We start from the raw sequence: 24,269 nt of genomic DNA, 5'->3' as shown, positions 1-24,269 counted from the left end.
TATATTTATATTTATAGCGAGATTTGTCCCGGAACCGAGAACGAGGCTATAACAACGTGCAATGCGAATAAACTACACACATGGCCGTTGTTTACACATCGAGCATACGTGAACTTTGCCTAATAATGCTTTCATTTAAACATATTAACAGAATAATTGCGTAATACCTAGATTACTTAACAAAATAAACAAACATAGTTTACAATTAAATACTTAATTTTAAAATGTAGCGATATGCATACAACAACCCATCCATAAAATCTTAGCTCGGTTAAGTTGAAAATGTTCAAAAGCTAACCAGCAATCCAATAGACGCCCGGAAAAATCGGAATTCGAGTCTATTCCTTTTTCTACTTTCGTTAATTTCCAACGAATCATTTCCTTTCCTAAGGAAATAACCGAGTTTTGCCGATTTCACATACTTTTGTTAACCTTTTTTTGGCACAATCTGTCTGCGTTTTCGCAGTTCCGCGCTTGCGGAGTTCCGCCATTTTGTATGGACTGTAAAACCCGCCGTTGCATTGTGGGACTAATTTTCAGAGAAACTTGGTCCGGCAGCCACAGTTATTATTTTTGGGAATTCCCCGTATACTTTCATAATTCCCATTTTCTTTCAGTTTCTGATTCACGATAATCTGTTAGGTATGTATCAAGTCCGAAAACTGTAAAAAGTTCAAAATGTAAACATTGATATATGTTTCTTCGGGAGTATGTGACTTTAAAGCCTTTTCATTTTAAAATAATAACATCCAACGTTTTATTTGTAAAAATGTTCGAATGTTTTAAGTTTCGTGTAAATTACGACTTAAGATTATAACGATCCTATCATTTTATAACTAGGACATAAGATTTTAATGTCCCGATCATTTCATCTTGTTTCTTCACTATCGTACCTTAAGATGACTTCGGACACATTTTTGGTATGTCCAAACAAGCAACAATCAAAGGTGGTATTTACTTCTGTACCTGATCTCTGTGTTTTACTGATAAAACAAAATTAATATAAACTTTATTTCATTATAAATATTTAAAACAGTATAGAAGGATCCGGAAACAAGTCTTTATACTTCGAATGATTTTAAACACAGTTTGAGAGTTTACGAGGGGGGGGGGGGGGGGGGGGGGGGGGGGGGGGAGGGGGGGATGTGAGATTGGGATGAAGTTGGGTTGTAGAAGAATGAGAGGAGAGGGGTATGTGGGAAGAGGTTGGGTTGGATGGATGTGGAAGACGGAGGATTGCCCATGCAAATGAGAATATAATATAACTGGCATGGAACAAGAATGGCTGAAAGACCACAGTTTAATCGTTTGGAGTTAACAATGAAAGATTGCACACATGAAAATAGTGTAACATTTTCATCATCAGAAAGCTCATCATTTCCGAACCTAAAGTAAATAAGTTGTTAATGGATATTTTATATCATTAAATATTTGCAGGCTGTGAAAAAAGAAGACGATACAATATATAATGGTCGTTGGGTTCATTTGATTCCATACAAGGACACTTGGGACTATCAATAAGAGTTCTTCGGTGAAGATAAAACTTAAAGAAACAAAATCAAACATTCACTTTCAGATGGTCATTGGACACTTTTCATTCGTGTGTAGGTCGACGTCTCATTTTCGAGTTCTGTTAACTTCTGTGATTTTTGCTTGTTACCATGACTTTGAAGATCGACTGTGTAAAATATATCCGTTATGCTTTCTGACTTCTGTGTTTGACTGGTATACAATCATCAGACATACCTGTTCGACTGACTATCATGACATCGGGCAAGGTAGTTTAAGTTTTGATTCAGATGATAAGCTATAAGCTTGACTTTCCCGTTTCAACTTGAAAACCAACTGTCTCTTTTGTCTTGAACACGAAAGTTTTATATTTGCAAATGTTAATTAACGCGGACGCCTTAATCCTCACGGATATGTCATTTTATGTTTTTTGCCACAGCTATTCGGAAAATAACGAGGATGTCAGCGTGACATACTAATTTGTAAGTAATTAAAAGTAATGCTAGAATTACGAATATACCGGAAGTGGAGTAGTAATGTGTAGGACACAACTTAGTAAGAGTCCATGGTGATATAATGCTTCAGTTTATATTACAATGGTCCGGTAAGTATCATTTGTACAGGAAAGGGAAACGGGAAAAGGAAATGGAAAAGGGCAACGGGGAAAGGGACCGGAAAAAGGAAATGGGAAAGTGAAACGGGAAAGGGAAACGGGAAAGGGCAACAGGAAAGATAAACGGGAAAGGGAAACGGGAAAGATAAACGGGAAAGGGAAACGGGAAAGATAAACGGGAAAGGGAAACGGGAAAGATAAACGGGAAAGGGAAACGGGAAAGATAAACCGGAAAGGGAAACGGGAAAGATAAACCGGAAAGGGAAACGGGAAAGCAAATGAAGTAGAAGGAATAACGAAGAGTTACATGAACTCGGTCTTCATCGTAGAATTATCTCTACCTCCGATATACCTTCACACGTCTGGCACCAAATACCATTGACTTTCGGAACACCTTTCCTTTATATATTGTGACCTTTGTTTATTGGGGTCTCTTTTCTGTATTGTGTCGTTTTTCTAAAGCCATAATTATATTCAAAATATCAGAGTTGGGTCTCTTTGTTTTATTTTGTTTTTGTGTCGTTGTCCTGAAGCAATCTATTCCAAATCTCAGAGTTTGGTCTCTTTGCTTTTTTGTGTCGTTGTCCTGAAGCAGTATATTCCAAATCCCAGCGTTTTGCTGCCAATGTCGATGTTTTGGACTTCGACAATAGTGTGTAAAGATGAATTGCTATATTAATATGGTTTTAATAAATATGTACAATGTATACATAAAGTGTGTGTGTGTTCTGATACACATTCTCTCGTCTAATTATCGTCTTATTTATAATAAAGTGATCAAATCTAAACAAAGGAACATTTCAAATTTTCAATTTTAATTTTACGCAATATTTCATAACATCTTTACAGGCCGATTTGATTGATTTAAAATGTGGTTATGACTTTGTGTAAAATGATGTGGTTTACGCTGGCTGTAAGACCATGTGGTGCTGTCGATGTTATCGCCTCACCAAACGTTCGCTGACAACACGAATCCGGGGAGAGCAATTCCACAAGGATGTATGACAAACTAATGCAACGAACCGTGCCATGTTTGTTTTTTCTTGGGTAAACGATGGACTTCTTTTACAGAAATAAAGGTTTAAATAATGGAATTCTCCGAAATCCCAATAATTGAAACGGTCGCTAGCACGGAGTCCATGGAAATGCAATAATGGGAGACAGATTTTCAGACTCCATTCACGAACGATTTTTACTTTTAGAGAAGAAATAGAGGTCCCAAATGGGGTTTCTTTGTAACCAGGACCATTACTTTGAAACTAAATAAAAACACCTAAACAAACTCATCGAATTGAAACTGTGCTTCTTTTTTTTTTTATAAAATATTTATATATTTATGATACGTTCTGATCCAAACTATTCAGATCCAGTGTTTAAATATTATTATATTAATCATAAAAGCATCATTAAATTTATATTATATTCAAAATATATATTAATGCATAACACATCACAAAAATAAACAAACATATCGAATCGCAATTCGCTCCTGTTTTTTATACACATTTAAATTAGATATGGTCCGTTTTTCTCAATTCTCATTGGCTGAACCATGGTTACGTGGAGGTCAATATGTTGTGATATTTTATCGGTATACCATCATCTTAACCTCACCAGAGGTCCATAATTGATAAATGTCAGGTTCCGATAGAAGATAATTTTGTCAATAATTTAATAACATATGTGAATTCATCGTTAGATATAACAGTATCATTTAATTTATGCTAATAGATAAAATGCTAAATACATATAATAAAATGGTTCTTCTTCATATAAATACGAGATATCTAATAATTATTAGCTTGTATGAATTTCCGTCAACAATAAATCCATCTTAACTCAAGTCGAGTAATGAAAAGACGGAAGCTTCAAGGCGGGATTAATTATCAATCGTTGGTAGTACAATGTCAGAACTCCGGGCGCATGCGCGAGTAAAAAGTACGGGCTATATGTTAGAACATGTAGAGTCGACAGTAAACAGCTTATCGTGTAAGATTTATAGTGAGGTATGTGCCACGGTGGAGTTCTAAATGTAAAGAATAACCTATTTAGACATATATTTGTAAATAATGTTCCCCCATAATGACCGAACTCGTGCCAATGTCCGAGGTCCGATGATTTAACCTTAAAAGGGCGACATTGTGTTTCCCCGTTTTGCCCTTCCTGTTCCCTGATTACATCTTAATTGGCCAATAGGTTTTGACTTATTCTGAAAAGGCGACAAAAATCTGCTAAAATGTTAATTAGTCACTATAAGGGCTTATTGTATCGGACATGAAATGGGCTACTTTAACGTTATACGCTTGTCTGTTGTTGAAAATCTTCCAAATTTACTGTTGACATCATTAGACTACCCTGTATACTGACCAGTACCGGGTTCCATGAAGTCTCAATAGTTCCCAGCGACAGTGGCTGAATCGTCTACATTGCATGAATAATATGAAGAGGCTCGCGGAAGTGTGGGGACAGTCCGAGTTCACCACTGACTCGACTCGGTATTACCACGTGTGACTCTTAAATAATCGGTGGGTGAAGACATCATGGCTAATTATGTTTAATATGTTATGTGCTGAGCTTATTTACACTTAAAATTACCATAGAAACAACAGGTGACACCCACATAATAACGAATCCGTAATTCTAACTCAAAATCGATAACAAATGGGACAAACTTATATATATTTGTATGGAGCCCTAGACAAGTATGTGGGGACCAGGTATTCTGGAGGTTAGGCGTCGTCTGCCTCATTGACATCCGCCAAACTAAATCTAGGTTAAATCCGGTTGTAGTCAAGGTTTAAGTCACAATCTCAAAATGAGCACTATGGTGAAGACTAATTTACATTAATTTTAATATTCGAGTTCATTGGCAAATACATTAAACGTTTCCACGTGTAATTTGAGATTGAAAACATCTCCTTGTATATATATTATCGATATTGTCTTATGTTTGTTGATATGACTGGTAGTTCTAGTCGCCTGTCCGGTTCTCTTGATGAGAAATTGAAAACTCTTAGGTTTACAGTTAGAACTGATCACGTGGCCATTTGTACCTAACTTTTGTTTATCCCTCCTTCTAGTATCTCCGATCAGCCCGAACATTTACCCTATACGGATGGGACATTGGGATCAAATATTAGAAGTCTGCGAGCACGTGATGATAAAATATATATCACTGATAAGTTTGTTTTTATCACGAGGAAAAAGAGAACTTGTCTAAACAATTATCAACAGGGGTACCGGTGTGGAAAGGAGCGGTGATGAGATAAAAAACACTTCAAGGTAAACACAAAGGGTAAATAACTGGAGCAATGAGAGCGATGACAGACGATAACAAAGACACTGGCAATGACAAATATGATAGTTATTATAACATTTTACACCCATAATCGACATCTTCATGAGACATACGACACATCTACGGACACAAAAGATAATTTTCTTATCAGAATAAATTAGAAATTAGAGAAATTTGACCGAATCCACAATGACATTTATTTTTGTGGGTGACTTCGCAATTTTATTTTTTTTCATGTTATCAAATATTCTCCTGATATCATATACGGCAATGCGTGAATGGGAAAATCTACATAGACGTACGATTTCTTATCAGGAGGGACATTAATCTCTTTAAATACACAAACATATATCATAAACGGACCAAACCATTCCGTCATACACCGGGGACATCGTATTACAGCCTATGTGACTTACATACATTCCATGGGCCTACCTTTTCGGCTATATACGTCCCCTTAAAACCCTCACTCGAGTGTAGATATAGACCGTACGAACAGAGTGACGGAAGTATATGTAGCCATATTTCAGAATTATCGGCGATTCAACAAAAGATATACCATGCTCACCTACTATGTATCAGTATAGTCTGCCCTAGATAATCCGATATCTGGATCTCCATTTGTGTAACATTGATAACACTTGCACTCCCCTACGGCCATTATATGGGAGAGCACATCATCAAACACTGTTTTCTATTCCAGTTTTTGAGAGATTGGATTTATATTTTACTCCAGTTCCTTAGCCTACTTTAGTAAAACTATTGTTTAATGCTGTTGTCATCACTGCGATTCTCATTTAGAGGACGTAACATCATATTCCCTTGACTTAGACTTATTTGGCGAATATGATATATTATGAAGCAAAAGACGCTTATCCTTCCCGAACACTCGATAATGCTCTTGTACTCGATTACTCAGTATATATTTTGCTTATATTTCGCCCTGATTTTATTGATTTTGAATTAAATACGACCTTACCTACACGTCGGCATTTTCTTATATATTTATTCATTTATTCTTTTTTCAACATGCATTGATATATACCGAAGACATTTGTATAAACAGTAGAATAGACTAAAGGGAAGAACTGAAAACGAAAACTCCTCACCACGAATTTATAAAAAATTTAACACTGTTTTAGAAGAACAGTTTTGGGACATATGAACTGTTGCAAGACAGGTAAGAATTTATGTTATTTGACAGGAACCATTAGGAATTCACCCCAAAGGTACCATAAGGACTAGTGTTCTGACTGGATACACACCAGTGTACTAACGAAGCCCAAGTGTCTGACCGCTATATCTCACTAACGTGTCGAAATCTCGCAAACAAATTGCCATATTGTGGAAAATCTCTTACGGTTGATTAAAAGTAGCCCTAAGCCTAACATGTGGTGATATGTCTATTTTGTTTCTACAACGCTTTAAGGTGTTAAGGAATGTACACAAAGTTTAAGTATAGCTAAGTTAATAAACATTGTAGATGCTTCGGTATATCTGTCTTACAAAAGTGACTTATTGTTACCTCTTGTACCTACCTCAAAAAGATTAAAAAGATATTTGGTATAATTCTATAATATAGATACATGTATCCTTTTTCAACCCAAATAACACTGTTATATTCTCAATCACGTTAAATGAATCCCTTAGTAAAATTGTTATTAGCTTGTATTGCCACCAAAATCATGAAGTCAATTTATCAGTCAGGATTTGATTCTCCTTCACAGGGCTTCCGTGTGTGTTCCCTGTTGTCCATCTCTATTAATACATCACCTAAATAATAGAATATTACCAAAGAAAGATTGTACAGGGAGCTACAGTTGACCACAGGATGACCAGTGTCCATGGCTTTAAATCTGAATTTATTACTGTCGGTGTCCCTCGTATAAACGGTCATGATCATTTGTATATAAACATTATTGTATTTATAGAAAACAAAATCATAAGTTCATCTTATGCCGATTCCATGTTTACAAATGAATTACATATTCATATCAACTCCATGTTTCATTAGGGCTCAAAGTCACCCGAGGTTATCTTAAGAGAAAACTAGTTCGCATCTAGAAATAGCGAACATCTTTATATGTTAAAAAAATTGAACTCAAATTTCCAATAGATAAACCAGCGACAGTATCAAGATTTCATATTCCTTCTATAGTAAACTGTAAAACGGTCATAATGCGAAGAAAAATAATTATACTACATCAAATACACAGTCTGGCAGGTCCAAACTCAGCGCGTGTGTATGGGGCCAGAGGTCCATGGGGATTAATTACGGTCACGTGATGATCTGAAATAGTTCCGGATCAGCGCATGTTGCCGACTCTTGATTTTACACCCAGTTAATCTGTCATCGAGTTATCTCCCCGTTCCAGTCCATTTGAATTTTAACATCCGGTTTATTTCTTGTTTTGAAAACTTTTCAAACTAAGATTACTGCGAAGTGTTAAAGACTGAAGTTAATTGTCACTATTTCAACATAATGACAGCGTATAATGAAGTTAAGGGACAATGAAAACCTCGCCATGAATTAACAGCCAGAAATATCCCACAACAAATGACAGATATATGGTATTTTATTCAAACTAATTCTAGTTGTAAACCCTTAATTGACAATAAGACGCATTAAGCGTAATCCGTTAACTTAACCTAGTGTATACCCACAATGTTAGTGGCGACAATTAGTCTAAATGAGGATGGACACGAAGCGTCAGACCTACCTTGTGTTTCACACCTTATGTATGATTCATTTAAACGATACATTGTTCTTTCTTGGTTTTTTTTTCTTATCATTGTTACTGTTTTCAGTCTGAAATGATTTTGATATTGGATTTTATATTCTATGTTTTTGTACTGTGGCATGTTTCCAATATTTCCCGATGTTAGTATGTCACTATCATGTTTATGGAGTATTGTGGTGATGGATATCCCCGTCTATGTTGCCTGTCCTTACCTATTGGTGCTTTTAACTTCCCTGACTTTTCTTTAAGATTTTTATTGTATGTTTGGTCTCGGCCATCACTAACGGGTCCTAGACTTTTATATGTTTATTCAGCATATGCTGTATCTGTTACTGGGTTCATACTTAAAGCTACTTTTCTCATATGTGTATTTTGTACAACCCTTGGTAACCAACATTGAGTAAGCAGTTTCTCTTATCAGAAAATATCATCAACGTTTATATTTTATACCAATGTAGTAAAACATTCAATATGATTCGAAAGGTAAATAACATGCAGCATGACTGTTATATTAGTGTTACTTGACGCCGAGGAGAACATCATTGGTCGACTACATTCGATCCCATGGACCAAATACAATATCAAAGCATACAGTTTACTCTCAAAACAACAGTTAAATTACCGGCTAAAGAAAGCGTGAAAATGATTGAGATTCCATATCGTCTCGATCCTCTTTAAGCTTGACACCCTGCCACCTCCACAGTTGGCAGGAAATCGAACACAGCTCCGTGTAGAGCACCTACCGTGAATGTAAACAGCGGAGCGAGCAACATGGCGGAAAAACATGGCGTGTTTTTGTACTTAGTGTGTTGTACGTGTCAACAAGTGTTTTACGTATCCTTTACACACGTAGGGTAAATAGAAATATCCATCACATAGCAAATATACAATCCAACACTAATCACAGGATGATCAAATATAATAAACACAGTCAAAGAACTAAACAAATATATATTCATTTCCGTGAAAAAGCCAATCTAATTAAAATCTAGATGGTCATTCTCACTACGTTACATGAACATCTAACGACATCGCATAAGGGGCCACGTTCTGATGACCTTTGAAATGTGTGTATTTCATTTTTAGGGCAAATTGCCAATTTGTCGATGTCATCGAAGCAAACCTTTTCGTCACAGCAGCATGCATCTGAAGCAAACCATTTCGATACAGAATTACATTATTGCATCGAAGGACGAAATGACTTGAAACAAATTGACAGATCATGCAGCTATGCACGTATGTTTGTAATATTATGTTAGGTGGATAATTAAGGATTGAACTACTTTCTTAAGAAAGTTATGGTTCTGTAATTCTCACAGAATTGCACACAAATTTGATAACGCTTGTTAATCAAACATAATATTTTTCATTTTCACCAGTGAGGCATAAATTATACAAAATCATACAAAGTGCTACACAGGCAAAAATGTATTGAGGTAAATCTGACCAGAAAGAAAAACTTGACATGAAAATGATCTCAAAATGACCTGAAAATGACGTCAATTTCACATAAAGAAAAAAGTAAATGTCATTTAGAGGTGAATTGACCTGAAGAAACCTTAATTGACATGAAGATATTTTTGCCTGTGAATTCACCTTGTATATCCAAAGTCGCAGTAATTTTTTGTAAACACTAATTCCTTTGAATTACGTAACTTGGCCAATAAAAAGTCGTGTTAAATCAAAGACATTGTTTTTGTCAGATGACATGAACACCTTAGCTAATGTAATATAACAAATATACTTGCACATAATGAAACAGCAACAACAACAGGACGCAATTGCTGTGTTATTATGTTTAATATATTGCTAAACATATTTACTAAGTATCTGCTTTTTCTTTTATGCAATCCTTCGTTATGAAGATTTGGGCCCATAATTCAACATGAAATAACATCCTTTAAACTCAAAAGACATGAAATAGCACTTGCAGTACTGGGGACATATAATTGATGTGTATTCTAATATAACAATCCCTTTCTTTGTATAAATTCTGTATTTCAATATAGCAATCCCTTTCTTTGTATAAATTGTGTATTTTAATATAACAATCCCTTTGTTTGTATAAACTGTGTATTTTAATATGACAATCCCTTTGTTTGTATAAATTGTGTATTTTAATATAGCAATCCCTTTCTTTGTATAAATTGTGTATTTTAATATAACAATCCCTTTCGTTGTATAAATTGTGTATTTTAATATAACAATCCCTTTGTTTGTATAAACTGTGTATTCTAATATAACAATCCCTTTCTTTGTATAAACTGTATATTTTAATAAAACAATCCCTTTCTTTGTATAAACTGTGAACTGTAATATAACAATCCCTTTGTTTGTATAAACTGTGTATTCTAATATAATAATCCCTTCGTTGTATAAAATGTGTATTTTAATATGACAATAGAACGTGTATGCTTATTTTAATGAAACAAACAGTGAACACTGCCAATTCAAGTCAGTCAAACCAGATTAAATAATTATCAAAACAATAAATCAATTCAGATCAATCAACCGAGATTAAACAATTATCAAAACAATAACTAATTCGAATCAAGTACAGAACACTGAAATAGAATTATTTATGAATATTTTTTTAACCTACTCTACACTATGATTAGTTTTATTGGCATACAACCCTCGTTATATAACAAAGCAATACTGTTTTGGGTAGCTGAAAATAGTATATGTCACAGCAAAGGGTTGTACAAATAATGAGTTAAGATACAGTAAAGTCATGCATGCATGAATTAAACTGCATCATTGAGCTATTTTGTCCCTCTAGGACTTGAAAGTGATGTTAGAGACGTCACAAAGCTGTTTCGTCCCCCTAGGAGCCGACAGTGATGTTAGGAACGTCCTACAGCTGTTTCGTCCCTCTAGGACCCGACGGTGATGTTAGGAACATCCTACAGCTTTTTCGTCATTCTAGGACTCGCCAGTGATGTTAGGAACGTCCTACAGCTGTTTTCCCCCTCTACGACTCGTCAGTGATGTTAGGGACATCCTACGACTCTTTCCTCCCTCTAGGACTCGACAGTGATGTTAGGGACATCCTACAGCTTTTTCCTCCCTCTAGGACTCGACAGTGATGTTAGGGACATCCTACGACTCTTTCCTCCCTCTAGGACTCGACAGTGATGTTAGGGACATCCTACGACTCTTTCCTCCCTCTAGGACTCGAAAGTGATGTTAGGGACATCCTACAGCGTGTTCTTCCCTCAAGGATTCGACGGTGATAAGTGAATACGTAGGAGGCGAATGAGGAAATTGTATATAGGTCAGAAGAAAAATGTCAAAATCTTGATTTGGGTACAATAGATCCATGGATAAAGAAATTTTATAATTTTCAATACATGTGTATATTCTGAAGGGATATTAGTCAAATGACATTCATGCTCTATATGAAATCATTTTCCATCAGTTGTAAATTATGATAATGAGGGTATAAGGCTGAAAAGAGAGTTTTGGGGAATCCAATATACAGAAAGAAATGTCGAAATAGAATGTTATGTTCTTCAAATAGTTCATCTCCATCCTCCAACTTACGGTTAGTTGATTAACTCCATGTATGCACATTTTTCACAATTAAATATAATACTCTCTTCACGCAATAAAAGAAGCCGTTGTATTTAAATAATCATATTTCAGTTCATGCAGGGAAACAAATCCTTGATATGTTTTACACCAAGCCGTGCACATTATCAAGCTTGCGTGAAACTTTGATTAATTGCTTTCCTGCGTATATCAAGTGTTTTTAAGAATGTGTGTATGCCATAAGAATTTAATTAAAACTTACCGAGGAAACCCAATATGCTGTAGAACTATATGGCACTGTCTTAATTCATAGACGTCGTTTTAAAATATGAGAAAACCTTACAGATCCGTACAGATAAAGGATAATATAGGTTAAACGGTGAATTTTGTTAGTAAAAGAGCTGGGCAAAGGTTATGGAGTTTTTGACAGAGATGTCGCGACAGTGTGTTGTGTACGACGTTCTGATAACTAAAGTTCCGTGCATGGCAAGGTGCAAACGGTCAACCATGTCAAACAACTGTCAAATGACACGTATTCAGGTAGCAGACACAATACCTGTATGCAAATTATCCGTCATTTTATGAGCACTATTTCACTTTTTATTTTCATCTTGACGTAATAATTTACACCAGAAATCTAAATTCCCAAAGACCTCTCTCTATTCAACACTCCACCCCTGTCACATATTTTATGCAGTTCCATATTTTATAGACGGTACATAAGAAACGAATTTGAATTTAATGAAGGTAGTATTTCTATTCATTAAGGTTTTATCGTTATTTTATTTTTCTCTCACAAATTATAAATGAGATACTGTAAAAATGAGAATGCGTTATTGTTATCAAGTAAATGTCAAGCTCTACGTCTGTCTAATATTAAATCAGATTCGTGAGATATTTTATCAGACAAAATCACTTTACAAAGTTCCGCGGAAAACACAAGAACATGAAGACAGAATCTCATATAATAAATAACGGATTTCCTCCTCGTTCAAATTGTTTCGCAGACTTGTTGGTCAAAGTTGTTGTTGTTGTTGTTGTTGTTGTTGTTTTCTTTAATAATGATTATAACTGATATATTTCTCAAAAATGTCTAAAGATCAACACGTGTAATTCTGTAACATTCCGATTGTTGAATTAGATTAATCATATTGGTGATGAGAAACAAAATACAAATGAATGGAACTCGGGCTTTATTTAGAAATATGAAATGTTCAATAGATGAGAAGAGTTTTTAAAGCAGTAATCTTAATAGTATACAAACACAGCTTTTGCTGCGAGGGATAGCTATCAATAATGTATTTTCATACACAGAAGCAAAATTTAACAAGCTTATTACAGAAAGATGAAAAAAGACCTTTCCATGATCTAGTATATTGCCTATAATACCTATAAATAGTCACCTGATTTTCATCTACGACTTTCTCGCTATATCTCAATGTCTTCTTACTTCTTACTTTGAAAGGAAATCTCAATACCATATACTGAATAGGAAACGCCACGACAGACGCCATATTTGGAACGGGAAAAACTTGTCCTACATCAAAGATTATTACTGGTTTATTGTGTAACAATAGTTTTCGTTTTATTATTTTCATTATGTCAATGATTGCTGATCGAGTTTAAGGTATGCTAGCTAGCACTTCAATTAGCTAGCACTTCAATTAGCTAGTTCTTCAATTAGCTAGCACTTCAATTAGCTAGTTCTTCAATTAGCTAGCACTTCAATTAGCTAGTACTTCAATTAGCTAGCACTTCAATTAGCTAGTTCTTCAATTAGCTAGCACTTCAATTAGCTAGTACTTCAATTAGCTAGTACTTCAATTAGCTAGTACTTCAATTAGCTAGTACTTCAATTAGCTAGCACTTCAATTAGCTAGTTCTTCAATTAGCTAGTACTTCAATTAGCTAGCACTTCAATTAGCTAGCACTTCAATTAGCTAGTACTTCAATTAGCTAGTACTTCAATTAGCTAGCACTTCAATTAGCGAATACTTCAGTTAGCCAGTACTTCATGCAATTAGCGAGTACCTGAGTTAGCGTGTACGAGATTGTATTGATTTTATGAATGTTTCAAAAAGGGGGGAAAACGGAATCTGATTTATATTTAAAATTAAACTATATATCTATAGACATCTTTAGTTATTAGATAGGTACATTGGTAAAGTATTATTATAATCTCTGATTCGACGTCAGAAATAATCAAATCCTTTGATTTTTTTTATAACTAGATTGTGGATATCCAGTCATTGTAAGTTTATGAAGGCGTAACCGATCAACTGTCAGATCGTCGTGTTTAAAACATCAGTTATCTCCGGGTATCCGTGCGGTTAGCGCACTAGTGACGAGTAGGCCTTAAAACGGGGCGTATATAATAACCGTCCTAGTACCCGTTTGTGGTCAGGCCGGAGACAGACAACTGGGAGTGTTTTTCAGAGTTTATACCATTCATAAACTTGTGTTTAAATGACGAGCATATCTTTATATCTCTGTCAAATTTAATCCACTATCGTTCTATATAATTATATACTGGGTTATGTTTACAAGTCGTTTGCGGAAACTGTATCTTATTTCGTTGACGTCATAACTTCGAAGAAAACGTCGAGCGTTAAGTTTTAATTATTATTTTGGAAGGAAATGCAAAATGCACGGTCGTCTAGTGACCGGTACGGATTCCGTCAACGACTTCCGGAGAAAACATTAACGATTATTTGTGGTGATATCGATAGATATGGTCTAAAGTTTGCTATGATGTACGATACTCAGCTAAAGATGAAAGGGAGCAAAGGGAAGGATGTCATTGTAGCTTTTTTTTTTTTTTTTAATAATGAGAATCTTCTTTTTAATTTTGAAATGACAGAAAACAGATTGTGATTTACGATATTCCCACATAGCTATTGGATTAACTCTCGCGATCACTAGATCAATGGTTATAATATATTTATGTTACAAACTGTAACATCATTGTATTGGGATCACTAGTCCGTCGGATAAAATTGATATAAAACTCAATTTGTTGGAGTTTATATTCATTCTAAGGCATAAATAGTAACCTTTTATCAAATTCATATTTAAAGCTGCTACTTAAAATGAATTTTGAAACTTATTGGTATAAATGTAATGTAAATACACAAAGAACTAAATCATTTTTATCTTATTACCTCCGTCATTATCTATTAAGAATAACACCAATACCTCAACCAATCTGTTTCATTACAGTACACTTGCCTATGGCCCTGGAGTAAAGTTGAGCCATATACATACAAGATGTATGTCTGTGGTACGTAAGTACTTCTTTCTGAATTCTCTGTTATTCTCTGTTCTCTGTATTATCTTTTTGAACAAATAAATACTGTTTAAACCATTACAGTACTTACAAATATTTACACTTGCGTTGCATTGTCACTAGGTGAAGCTCATCAAGCCCAATATTTTCGATATTTACGCACAGTAATTAGGCTTGCGCATCGATATCGGGCGGCCTAGTTACGCACTTGTCAAAATATAACTGCGCGGTGGTTAATTATGATTTCATGCATTATGATCAAATGAATATACAATGTATATAGATAATGAATTGTCAATTCACAAAACAAAAACAATGTCTAAATATTTCAATAAATATTGCAAAATATGTTGATAGCATGTTTTCCTATTAATTTGGCTGTTCTATTAAACTGACCACTGTTCCAACGATGTGTATAAGGTAACTTTTTTATTTTATTTTGAAAAAAAATACTTTCGTGGTCAAGCGTTAGTTTAAGGGTTATTTTTCACTTTGTATAGCTGCATCGAAATGTACTTACATTGAAGTAAGAACATATATAACGTGTTGCGTTTTCTGGCAACAAGCAATATGTACTTACCCCAATGTAAATACACTTCGATGCAGCTAGAAAAAATATACTTGATTAAACATTTGGTCACTCAAATATGGGCCATACAATTAAACATTTAGTCACTCATATATAGGTCCTATCTTACAATTTAACATTTAGTCACTCAAATATAGGTCCTACCTTACAATTAAACATTTAGTCACTCATATATAGGTTATACCTTACAATTAAACATGTAGTCACTCAAATATAGGTTCTACCTACCCGAAAGTCGACTTGGGAGGTGTGCTCTGAAACATAAGAAAACATCATGAAAAATGGAGGCAAAGTTTTAATAGTGAGGAGGAAAAGTGATATTGACAGATAATGATGGCGACAGCTATAATTCGTCGATATCCTTAACTTCACTTACTCCTGGAGACGTGTTAATTCTCTCAACCATTTATACCTAGCCTCGTGATGCTTTCTCCCATTATTTCTTTTCAGTGATTTTTAAAAGCAAGAACACAGATACGTTTCTCTATAAAGCGAGATTAATCATTTTCAGTGGTTGCTCCTTTCACATGTTCTCGAGAATAAAATAAAATAGGAACTTGCAAATTTCCATATTAGAGAAAATCATGGCTAAGATGATAATTTCAACAAATACACATCATTTTGCCTGAATTTTTTCTTAAACCTCGATAATGTTTCCCTTTCATTGTCAAATACTGGCGCACTAACTTCGGTTGTCCAATATCTTTTAAGACATATTTTTTGTGATTTGATATTAATTTTGTGTCAATTGTTAACTTTGGGACAGAGATGCACATCTTCGTGCGTATCGTATTGAACACGGTTGGCAAGCGTAGATGATTGACACAATGGTAAGATATTGTAAACGTAATGGGTAAAATTCAAAAGTCATTAAACTCATAAAACAGTCGAAATATCGAGCTGTCACTGACAAATATATATAATTGCACATAAGTTCTTTACTTCAAATCGTTTTCTAAATAATCGCCAATTATTAATCAACCACCGCTTTATATGTTTTATGGGTTGATTAATAGTCGACAACATTCAAATCAATTACTTGCTGGGAGAAGTTATCATTTTACCACCGTAAATTAGAGCGAAATAGTTCTCATATTCCAGTTTAACTAAACCACGCTTTCTGTCGCGTCAATTTTCTCATATCTAACAATAAAAGCAAAATGTTGCATTTTCCCTGTCACTTTCAACACGTGCAATCCAACATCAGGACGTTGTACACGTGACGACTTGTGGATAAGGCACGTCACGTGCGGCTCATTTCTTTGGTCTACAAACACTTGTAATCTTCATCCTATCACATCGCATCACATCGATTCCGCCCGACCTGTCCGGGCTCTACACAGCGTGACGGACTCGAGATTGAATTCTGATTCAAACACTCTGCTGCCTTTGATTTATTGCCAAGGGAGATAATTCAGATTTTAGATAATTATGCTCTGTCTTAATAGATAAAATATGACCAACATTTAAGCTAATCGAGTGTACATATGTATATTAAATTTGAGATTTCATTTCTGATATGCATGTTTTCTATTATAAACTTATAAACACTCCGGATCAAAGACAAACTTGGTCAATGGTCGTGTTTATCGGAATGCAAATATATGGTTTCAAACATGCTTAGCTTCTGACCAATTTATAAATTAAGAGAATATTCTTATAGCTGTGGTCATTAAAATGAATTGCAAAATAATATATTCAATTAAAATGTGTTCAGTAGACTTTTTGTACCCCTGCCAAAATCTGTACCGTTGTGTCAAATCAAATCTATTTCAAATCAACTAAACTCCGAATGTCCATCGAGGGCCCAATAGATAGGAACAGTAGGGTTTATTGATTAGATAAACTGATCAACATACTATTCGTGCGACCTTTTAAAGAAAAAAGAAATAAAAAATAATAATAAAACATTAATTATGAATACACGACGGACTAAATGATGCTTTTATAATTTTTATTATATTACTTCCGTAATTATTTAGCTAGCTATTTAATTGTATGGTATGTTTGTTAAGTAGTTTTGTACATTTTGTTTTCTTGTCAAGGTCATGTTACCACGATGTTTGTCTGAAAAAAACTGGAATGAGGTACAAAAATTAAAAGACGTGCTCTTTCGTAAATTAACTCCTTGGCCATGGGGAACTATTTTTTGTTTTATTTATTCATTGATCTATTCATTTTTGAAAGATTCAAAATACATTGTATACAAATTTTACATTAAGATAATCAAAATTTACATATGAGATGTTCGTATGGTAGATAAATATATTTGACATAATCTTTCTTTTGTTTTTACGTATCAGTCTGTGTTCAGTCTAATCGAAGTATGTGGACAAGTGCGTTCCTGACCTTCGTAATATCAAGCCTGGGTTTCCTACCAGTAATGTTTCATTCTACGCTGACAAAATGTTTACGATCATTATCATATCCGGGTACTGTTCTAGCTATGAGTGAGCTATGGGAGCCTAAGTACCTCATAGAATATTAGGTGGAAGTTGTGCATGAAATGTCTGAATTTGTGTGGCAATTTCCTCTTAATTTGAATGGAATTGTTTTGTTGTTGTTGTTGTTGTTGTTGTTGTTTTTACCGAAAAGTAGTGTTGAAGCATTAAGTATCTTAATCGTAGCCAACGTTCCCAATGATATTACCCCACACCGACAATCCTGCTTTAAAAATGACAAATAGATTCAGACGTTTACGTTTTAAAACTTCCGCCTTCAATTTTCAACTATGTTCACAGAAAAACGAATTCTATTTAACGCTAGCATTCCTGATGATCTTGTTTCTAACCCACTTGTCACTTTAGTTTTGTCGTGTTTAAAATTAACACAAAAACTATAGCTCAAACATTTACAAACAGTAATTGGTCTCGTGTGTTTCAAACTGATTAAGTTCTCTCCGCAGGAAAACCCGATACAACCCAAAACGTTACAATTCAACTATTCCACGAGTTACTACGTCTGTACAAACAAATTCTCATTTACAACGGACAGTTTCGTATAAATTCTACATGTATGGTGGTTACCTATAGGCTTTCTATACTACGTAACATATCGAACAGTATGTGGTTGTTACCAGAAATCCTATAATTAACAAGACACGAAAATGGTAGATTTTTGATGCGCACTGTTTTCCTCAATACGACCAAGAAATAGTTGGACTGTTAGAAGATCGATTGGCTTGTCGAGATATAAAATACTTATTCAGTGTGTTTAAAATCTGACAGACTGAACACTTTAATTTACGGACAATGAATTAAAGAATTTTCCAAGCAAGGATATATTATGTGGTTTACTGAGGATGATACGGAACATTCCACGGGGAATGTGGTTTTGCGCTTTCGATCAGAATATTGATAAAGAATCCATTTCAAGAGGAATGGTGTTGCTTACTGCATTGAAAAGACAGACTTCAACTTATATAAAGCCCTTTCCCAAAAACAATATACACAAATATTTACACAAGATGGCATTAGAATTTGAAAGAAAAAAAAAGTGATTTTATTTTTGGAAATGGGAGTTTACGAAGAGTAGAGATGGGATGATAATTAGTGGGAATGGAGGGAGAGAATGTATAGAAGTCTCCTTCATTTACAATTTCTTATTTTTTTAAAAATCGATGAAAAAGAATTAGGAAGTTTTTGACAAGAAAGTTTTTACGTATTTTTTTTTAGACAGAGTGAGTGATCTTACTCGACTCAGCTGACATTTGTTAACATTACGCTATTCCATACTTTCAGCTGTTCAATGTTCATCATATCTCATGCCATGTTTTGCTTTCACCGTTGTCTTTCCTTTCCTTCTGATGGATCGAGAATATATATATATGTATTATCGAAGGGACATATCTGATTGAAGGAAGAGGAAGGGAGCTGGTAGGGAGAGAGTGATAGAGGGAGAGGAATAGTTCGGAGGGCGATATGTTATGGTGTCGCTAATGTGTCGATAGTCTATATATAGAGGGCCTGTTCGTTTATGCGGACAAACCGATTCGTAAATTTTTAAATATAATATTTCAAACATTTATATTGACGGACCTACAAATTTTAATACATGCCTTGGGAGTCTTTGTCAAGGCTCGTCTGAAAACAATATAAAATCACCAGGTCGTCTTTATTTCATAAACGAACAACACAGTTTAACTGGTCCAACCGTTTGGACCGCAAAAACAAAACCGGCCCTGCTTGTGTAACGATGTCCCTTATTATCTAGTAAAGCTAAACTGCTTTTCGGTGTCGGTTCCAGCTTAGAAAAACTATAGGTTGTCATCCAATAATCTGATGTCGTCTTAAGATATGTTTTCGCTTATTACAAAATGATATAGTATCTTGTTGATAACCTTTTCAAATAAAATTACACTCCACAGTTATGGAATGTTCTAATCTACAAGATAATTATAAGATACAGGGGAAATAAGTCTCCTTTACCAGCGCCAGTTTTCTGATTCTGATCACTATAGACATAATGGTCATTCCGGACAACTAATCGTCTGGCCATAGGTCAAGCCTCAAAGTAGGAAGATAACTTCGGACACAGAAGGCGAGACCAGTGAACATATTTCTTACAGAAGGGATGGTAATTACATACAAACAGAAAAATGAAATATGGCGACGTGGATTGTAACTCTAGCTCTCCTTAAATACTGCGTGATTAGCACCTCGCACTCCGAAAATTATTGGCACTGACCCACGTCAATTCATAAATGACCGAAGTGGACATGAGGGCTAAGGGTCAATTTACTTCGGACACTAATCATATGTTGACAGAGTCAGAACTGACCATCGTCTTTGAGACATTTATAAAAGTCGGTGGTCTCATAATGACCAGTTGTACGTCAGAGGAGCAATTATGGGAGTAAGAGGACTGGTCAGCAGTGGCCGAAGTGGACAGCGCTGTAATAACGAATTAAGTAATTTATCTTATCAAGTGAATTGTCGTGATTTCGGAATGAGAATTACAAATCGTTTCCAATGAGGTTTCGTGGGAAATCATTGGATTGCTGTCACAGGGTTAGCTGTGTGGAGTTAATGTCTGTTGTAATATGTGAGTCAGAATTAAACTTATTGTATCACCTACCTAGCGATACCTTCCTATTGTCCTCAATGTATATTAATGTCTCAACACACAATGATATCATCCCTACAGACACTTGGCTCCCTAAGACTGCCTTTTGGCGACGGATTTAGATGAATACTGTTACAAAGGCGATCCTTCAATCTGACAAGATAAAGAAAATGAGAGAGAAAAAAAATAGAGTTAGGAAATGAAACACGGAGTAGGGGACTGAAAGAAAGAGGAAACGGAACTGAGAGAAAGAAGGAGTAGGGGACTGAGAGAAAGATGGAGTAGCGGACTGAGAGAAAGAGGGAGTAGCGGACTGAGAGAGAGGGAATAAGGGACTGAGAGAAAGTGGGAGTAGGGGACTGAGAGAGAGGGAATAAGGAACTGAGAGAAAGTGGGAGTAGGGGACTGAGAGAAAGAGGGAGTAGGGGACTGAGAGAAAGTGGGAATAGGGGACTGAGAGAAAGTGGGAATAGGGGACTGAGAGAAAGAGGGAGTAGCGGACTGAGAGAGAGGGAATAAGGGACTGAGAGAAAGTGGGAGTAGGGGACTGAGAAAGAGGGAATAAGGAACTGAGAGAAAGTGGGAGTAGGGGACTGAGAGAAAGAGGGAGTAGGGGACTGAGAGAAAGTGGGAGTAGGGGACTGAGAGAAAGAGGAAGTAGGGGACTGAGAGAAAGAGGGAGTAGGGGACTGAGAGAAAGAGGGAGTAGGGGACTGAGAGAGAAGAGGGAGTAGGGGACTGAGAGAAAGAGGGACAGCGGACTGAGAGAGAGGGAATAAGGAACTGAGAGAAAGTGGGAGTAGGGGACTGAGAGAGAGGGAATAAGGAACTGAGAGAAAGAGGGAGTAGGGGACTGAGAGAAAGAGGGAGTAGGGGACTGAGAGAAAGAGGGAGTAGGGGACTGAGAGAAAGAGGGAGTAGGGGACTGAGAGAAAGAGGGAGTAGGGGACTGAGAGAAAGAGGGAGTAGGGGACTGAGAGAAAGGGAGTAGGGGACTGAGAGAAAGAGGGAGTATGGGGACTGAGAGAAAGAGGGAGTAGGGGACTGAGAGAAAGAGGGAGTATGGGGACTGAGAGAAAGAGGGAGTAGGGGACTGAGAGAAAGTGGGAGTAGGGGACTGAGAGAAAGAGGGAGTAGGGGACTGAGAGAGAGGGAGTAGCGGACTGAGAGAGAGGGAATAAGGAACTGAGAGAAAGAAGGAATAGGGGACTGAGAGAAAGAGGAGTAGGAGACTGAGAGAAAGATGGAGTAGCGGACTGAGAGAAAGAGGGAGTAGGGGACTGAGAGAAAGTGGGAGTAAGGGACTGAGAGAAAGAAGGAATAAGGGACTGAGAGAAAGAGGGAGTAGGGGACTGAGAGAAAGAAGGAATAGGGGACTGAGAGAAAGAAGGAATAAGGGACTGAGAGAAAGAGGGAGTAGGGGACTGAGAGAAAGAGGGAGTAGGAGACTCAGAGAAAGAGGGAGTAGGGGACTGAGAGAAAGATGGAGTAGGAGACTCAGAGAAAGAGGGAGTAGGGGACTGAGAGAAAGATGGAGTAGAAGACTCAGAGAAAGAGGGAGGAGGGGACTGAGAGAAAGATGGAGTAAGGGACTGAGAGAAAGAGGGAGTAGGGGACTGAGAGAAAGAGGGAGTAGGGGACTGAGAGAAAGAGGGAGTAGGAGACTCAGAGAAAGAGGGAGTAGGGGACTGAGAGAAAGAGGGAGTAGGGGACTGAGAGAAAGGGGGAGTAGGGGACTGAGAGAAAGAGGAAGTAGGGGACTGAGAGAAAGAGGGAGTAGGAGACTGAGAGAAAGAGGAAGTAGGGGACTGAGAGAAAGAGGAAGTAGGGGACTGAGAGAAAGATGGAGTAGGAGACTCAGAGAAAGAGGAAGTAGGGGACTGAGAGAAAGATGGAGTAGGAGACTCAGAGAAAGAGGGAGTAGGAGACTGAGAGAAAGATGGAGTAGGAGACTCAGAGAAAGAGGGAGTAGGAGACTGAGAGAAAGAGGAAGTAGGGGACTGAGAGAAAGAGGAAGTAGGGGACTGAGAGAAAGATGGAGTAGGAGACTCAGAGAAAGAGGAAGTAGGGGACTGAGAGAAAGATGGAGTAGGAGACTCAGAGAAAGAGGGAGTAGGGGACTGAGAGAAAGATGGAGTAGGGGACTGAGAAAAAGAGGGAGTAGGGGACTGAGAGAAAGAGGGAGTAGGGGACTGAGAGAAAGGGGGAGTAGGGGACTGAGAGAAAGAGGAAGTAGGGGACTGAGAGAAAGAGGGAGTAGGAGACTCAGAGAAAGAGGAAGTAGGAGACTGAGAGAAAGATGGAGTAGGAGACTCAGAGAAAGAGGGAGTAGGAGACTGAGAGAAAGAGGAAGTAGGGGACTGAGAGAAAGAGGAAGTAGGGGACTGAGAGAAAGAGGGAGTAGGAGACTCGGAGAAAGAGGAAGTAGGGGACTGAGAGAAAGATGGAGTAGGAGACTCGGAGAAAGAGGGAGTAGGGGACTGAGAGAAAGAGGGAGTAGGAGACTCAGAGAAAGATGGAGTAGGAGACTCGGAGAAAGAGGGAGTAGGGGACTGAGAGAAAGAGGGAGTAGGAGACTCAGAGAAAGAGGGAGTAGGGGACTGAGAGAAAGATGGAGTAGGAGACTCAGAGAAAGAGGGAGTAGGAGACTGAGAGAAAGATGGAGTAGGAGACTCAGAGAAAGAGGGAGTAGGAGACTGAGAGAAAGAGGAAGTAGGGGACTGAGAGAAAGAGGAAGTAGGGGACTGAGAGAAAGAGGGAGTAGGAGACTCAGAGAAAGAGGGAGTAGGAGACTCAGAGAAAGAGGGAGTAAGGGACTGAGAGAAAGGGGGAGTAGGGGACTGAGAGAAAGAGGAACAGCGGACTGAGGAAAAAAATTATTGAATGGAGGAAGGGATGACGGGAACAAAAGAAGTAGCACTCTGAATCAAACGCGAACCATCAGTTGTTCAAACATTTTATTGTTCATTCATGTACAATTGAAAACCATCAACTGTTTAAGTATGTTTCTCGGGTTATATAATAAATAGTGGACAGACATGGATGTCCATGTAGTAATGGATTTATTTAACTTCAAATGTAGTATGTTCATTTTTTATGGAATATCTGTCATTTGAGCAATTATCATCAATCATAATGTATTTCTCACTAAGTAAGAGAAGTTTCTCTTGTTCCGCATGGATCCTAATAAAATTATTTGACTATTAGATTATAAATCGGTCAAGCTGAAATATGATATGTCCGAAATGCTAACTATAAATGGTCATTAATATTGCACTAAATATGCATGTACAATTCCCTTTGTCTGATTAATAAAAACACGAGCAAATTAAAACGCTCCTTTTATACTCTCTTCAGACACTCATACAATCTCGGGTCCAGAAAATTCAACCTCAGGCCAGAAATCGTAGAAACATGACACTTTAATTGTAATATTTTGGACTGTCATGCCATCAAAGGTCCCAAAAGACTTCATTAATTTTATACTAACCAAACACTTCAGAAGTGGGCGTGTCCAGCCTAAACACGAGCACACGCTGACTAAACGCCAAAAGGGAGGACGTGTTATTAGTCCGGAAAGGGACAGCTACAGACATCAGCCGGAACGATATCTCTGGGGTACAATAAAGGGTCAT

The 24,269-nt window shown here is 36.7% G+C and overlaps 1 protein-coding gene across 1 annotated transcript in view; it reads right to left on the bottom strand.

Annotated features, from left to right (window-relative positions):
* Nucleotides 1-24,269, bottom strand: part of LOC117343914 (cell surface glycoprotein 1-like) — a 26,238-nt gene extending 1,969 nt beyond the window's left edge. Inside the window, exons 1-3 of the mRNA XM_033906476.1 lie at nt 24,125-24,269; nt 21,892-23,497; nt 15,799-15,824 (exon numbers count right to left, since the gene is read on the bottom strand). Of these exons, the coding sequence (XP_033762367.1) occupies nt 15,799-15,824; nt 21,892-23,497; nt 24,125-24,269 (1,777 nt within the window). The remainder of the gene's footprint in view (nt 1-15,798; nt 15,825-21,891; nt 23,498-24,124) is intronic.

The sequence above is a fragment of the Pecten maximus genome, chromosome 2 (assembly GCF_902652985.1).
Source record: "Pecten maximus chromosome 2, xPecMax1.1, whole genome shotgun sequence".
NCBI classification, from domain to species: domain Eukaryota; kingdom Metazoa; phylum Mollusca; class Bivalvia; order Pectinida; family Pectinidae; genus Pecten; species Pecten maximus.
Note: the sequence above shows the minus strand (reverse complement) of the source record. Positions and strands in the feature narration are given on the sequence as shown.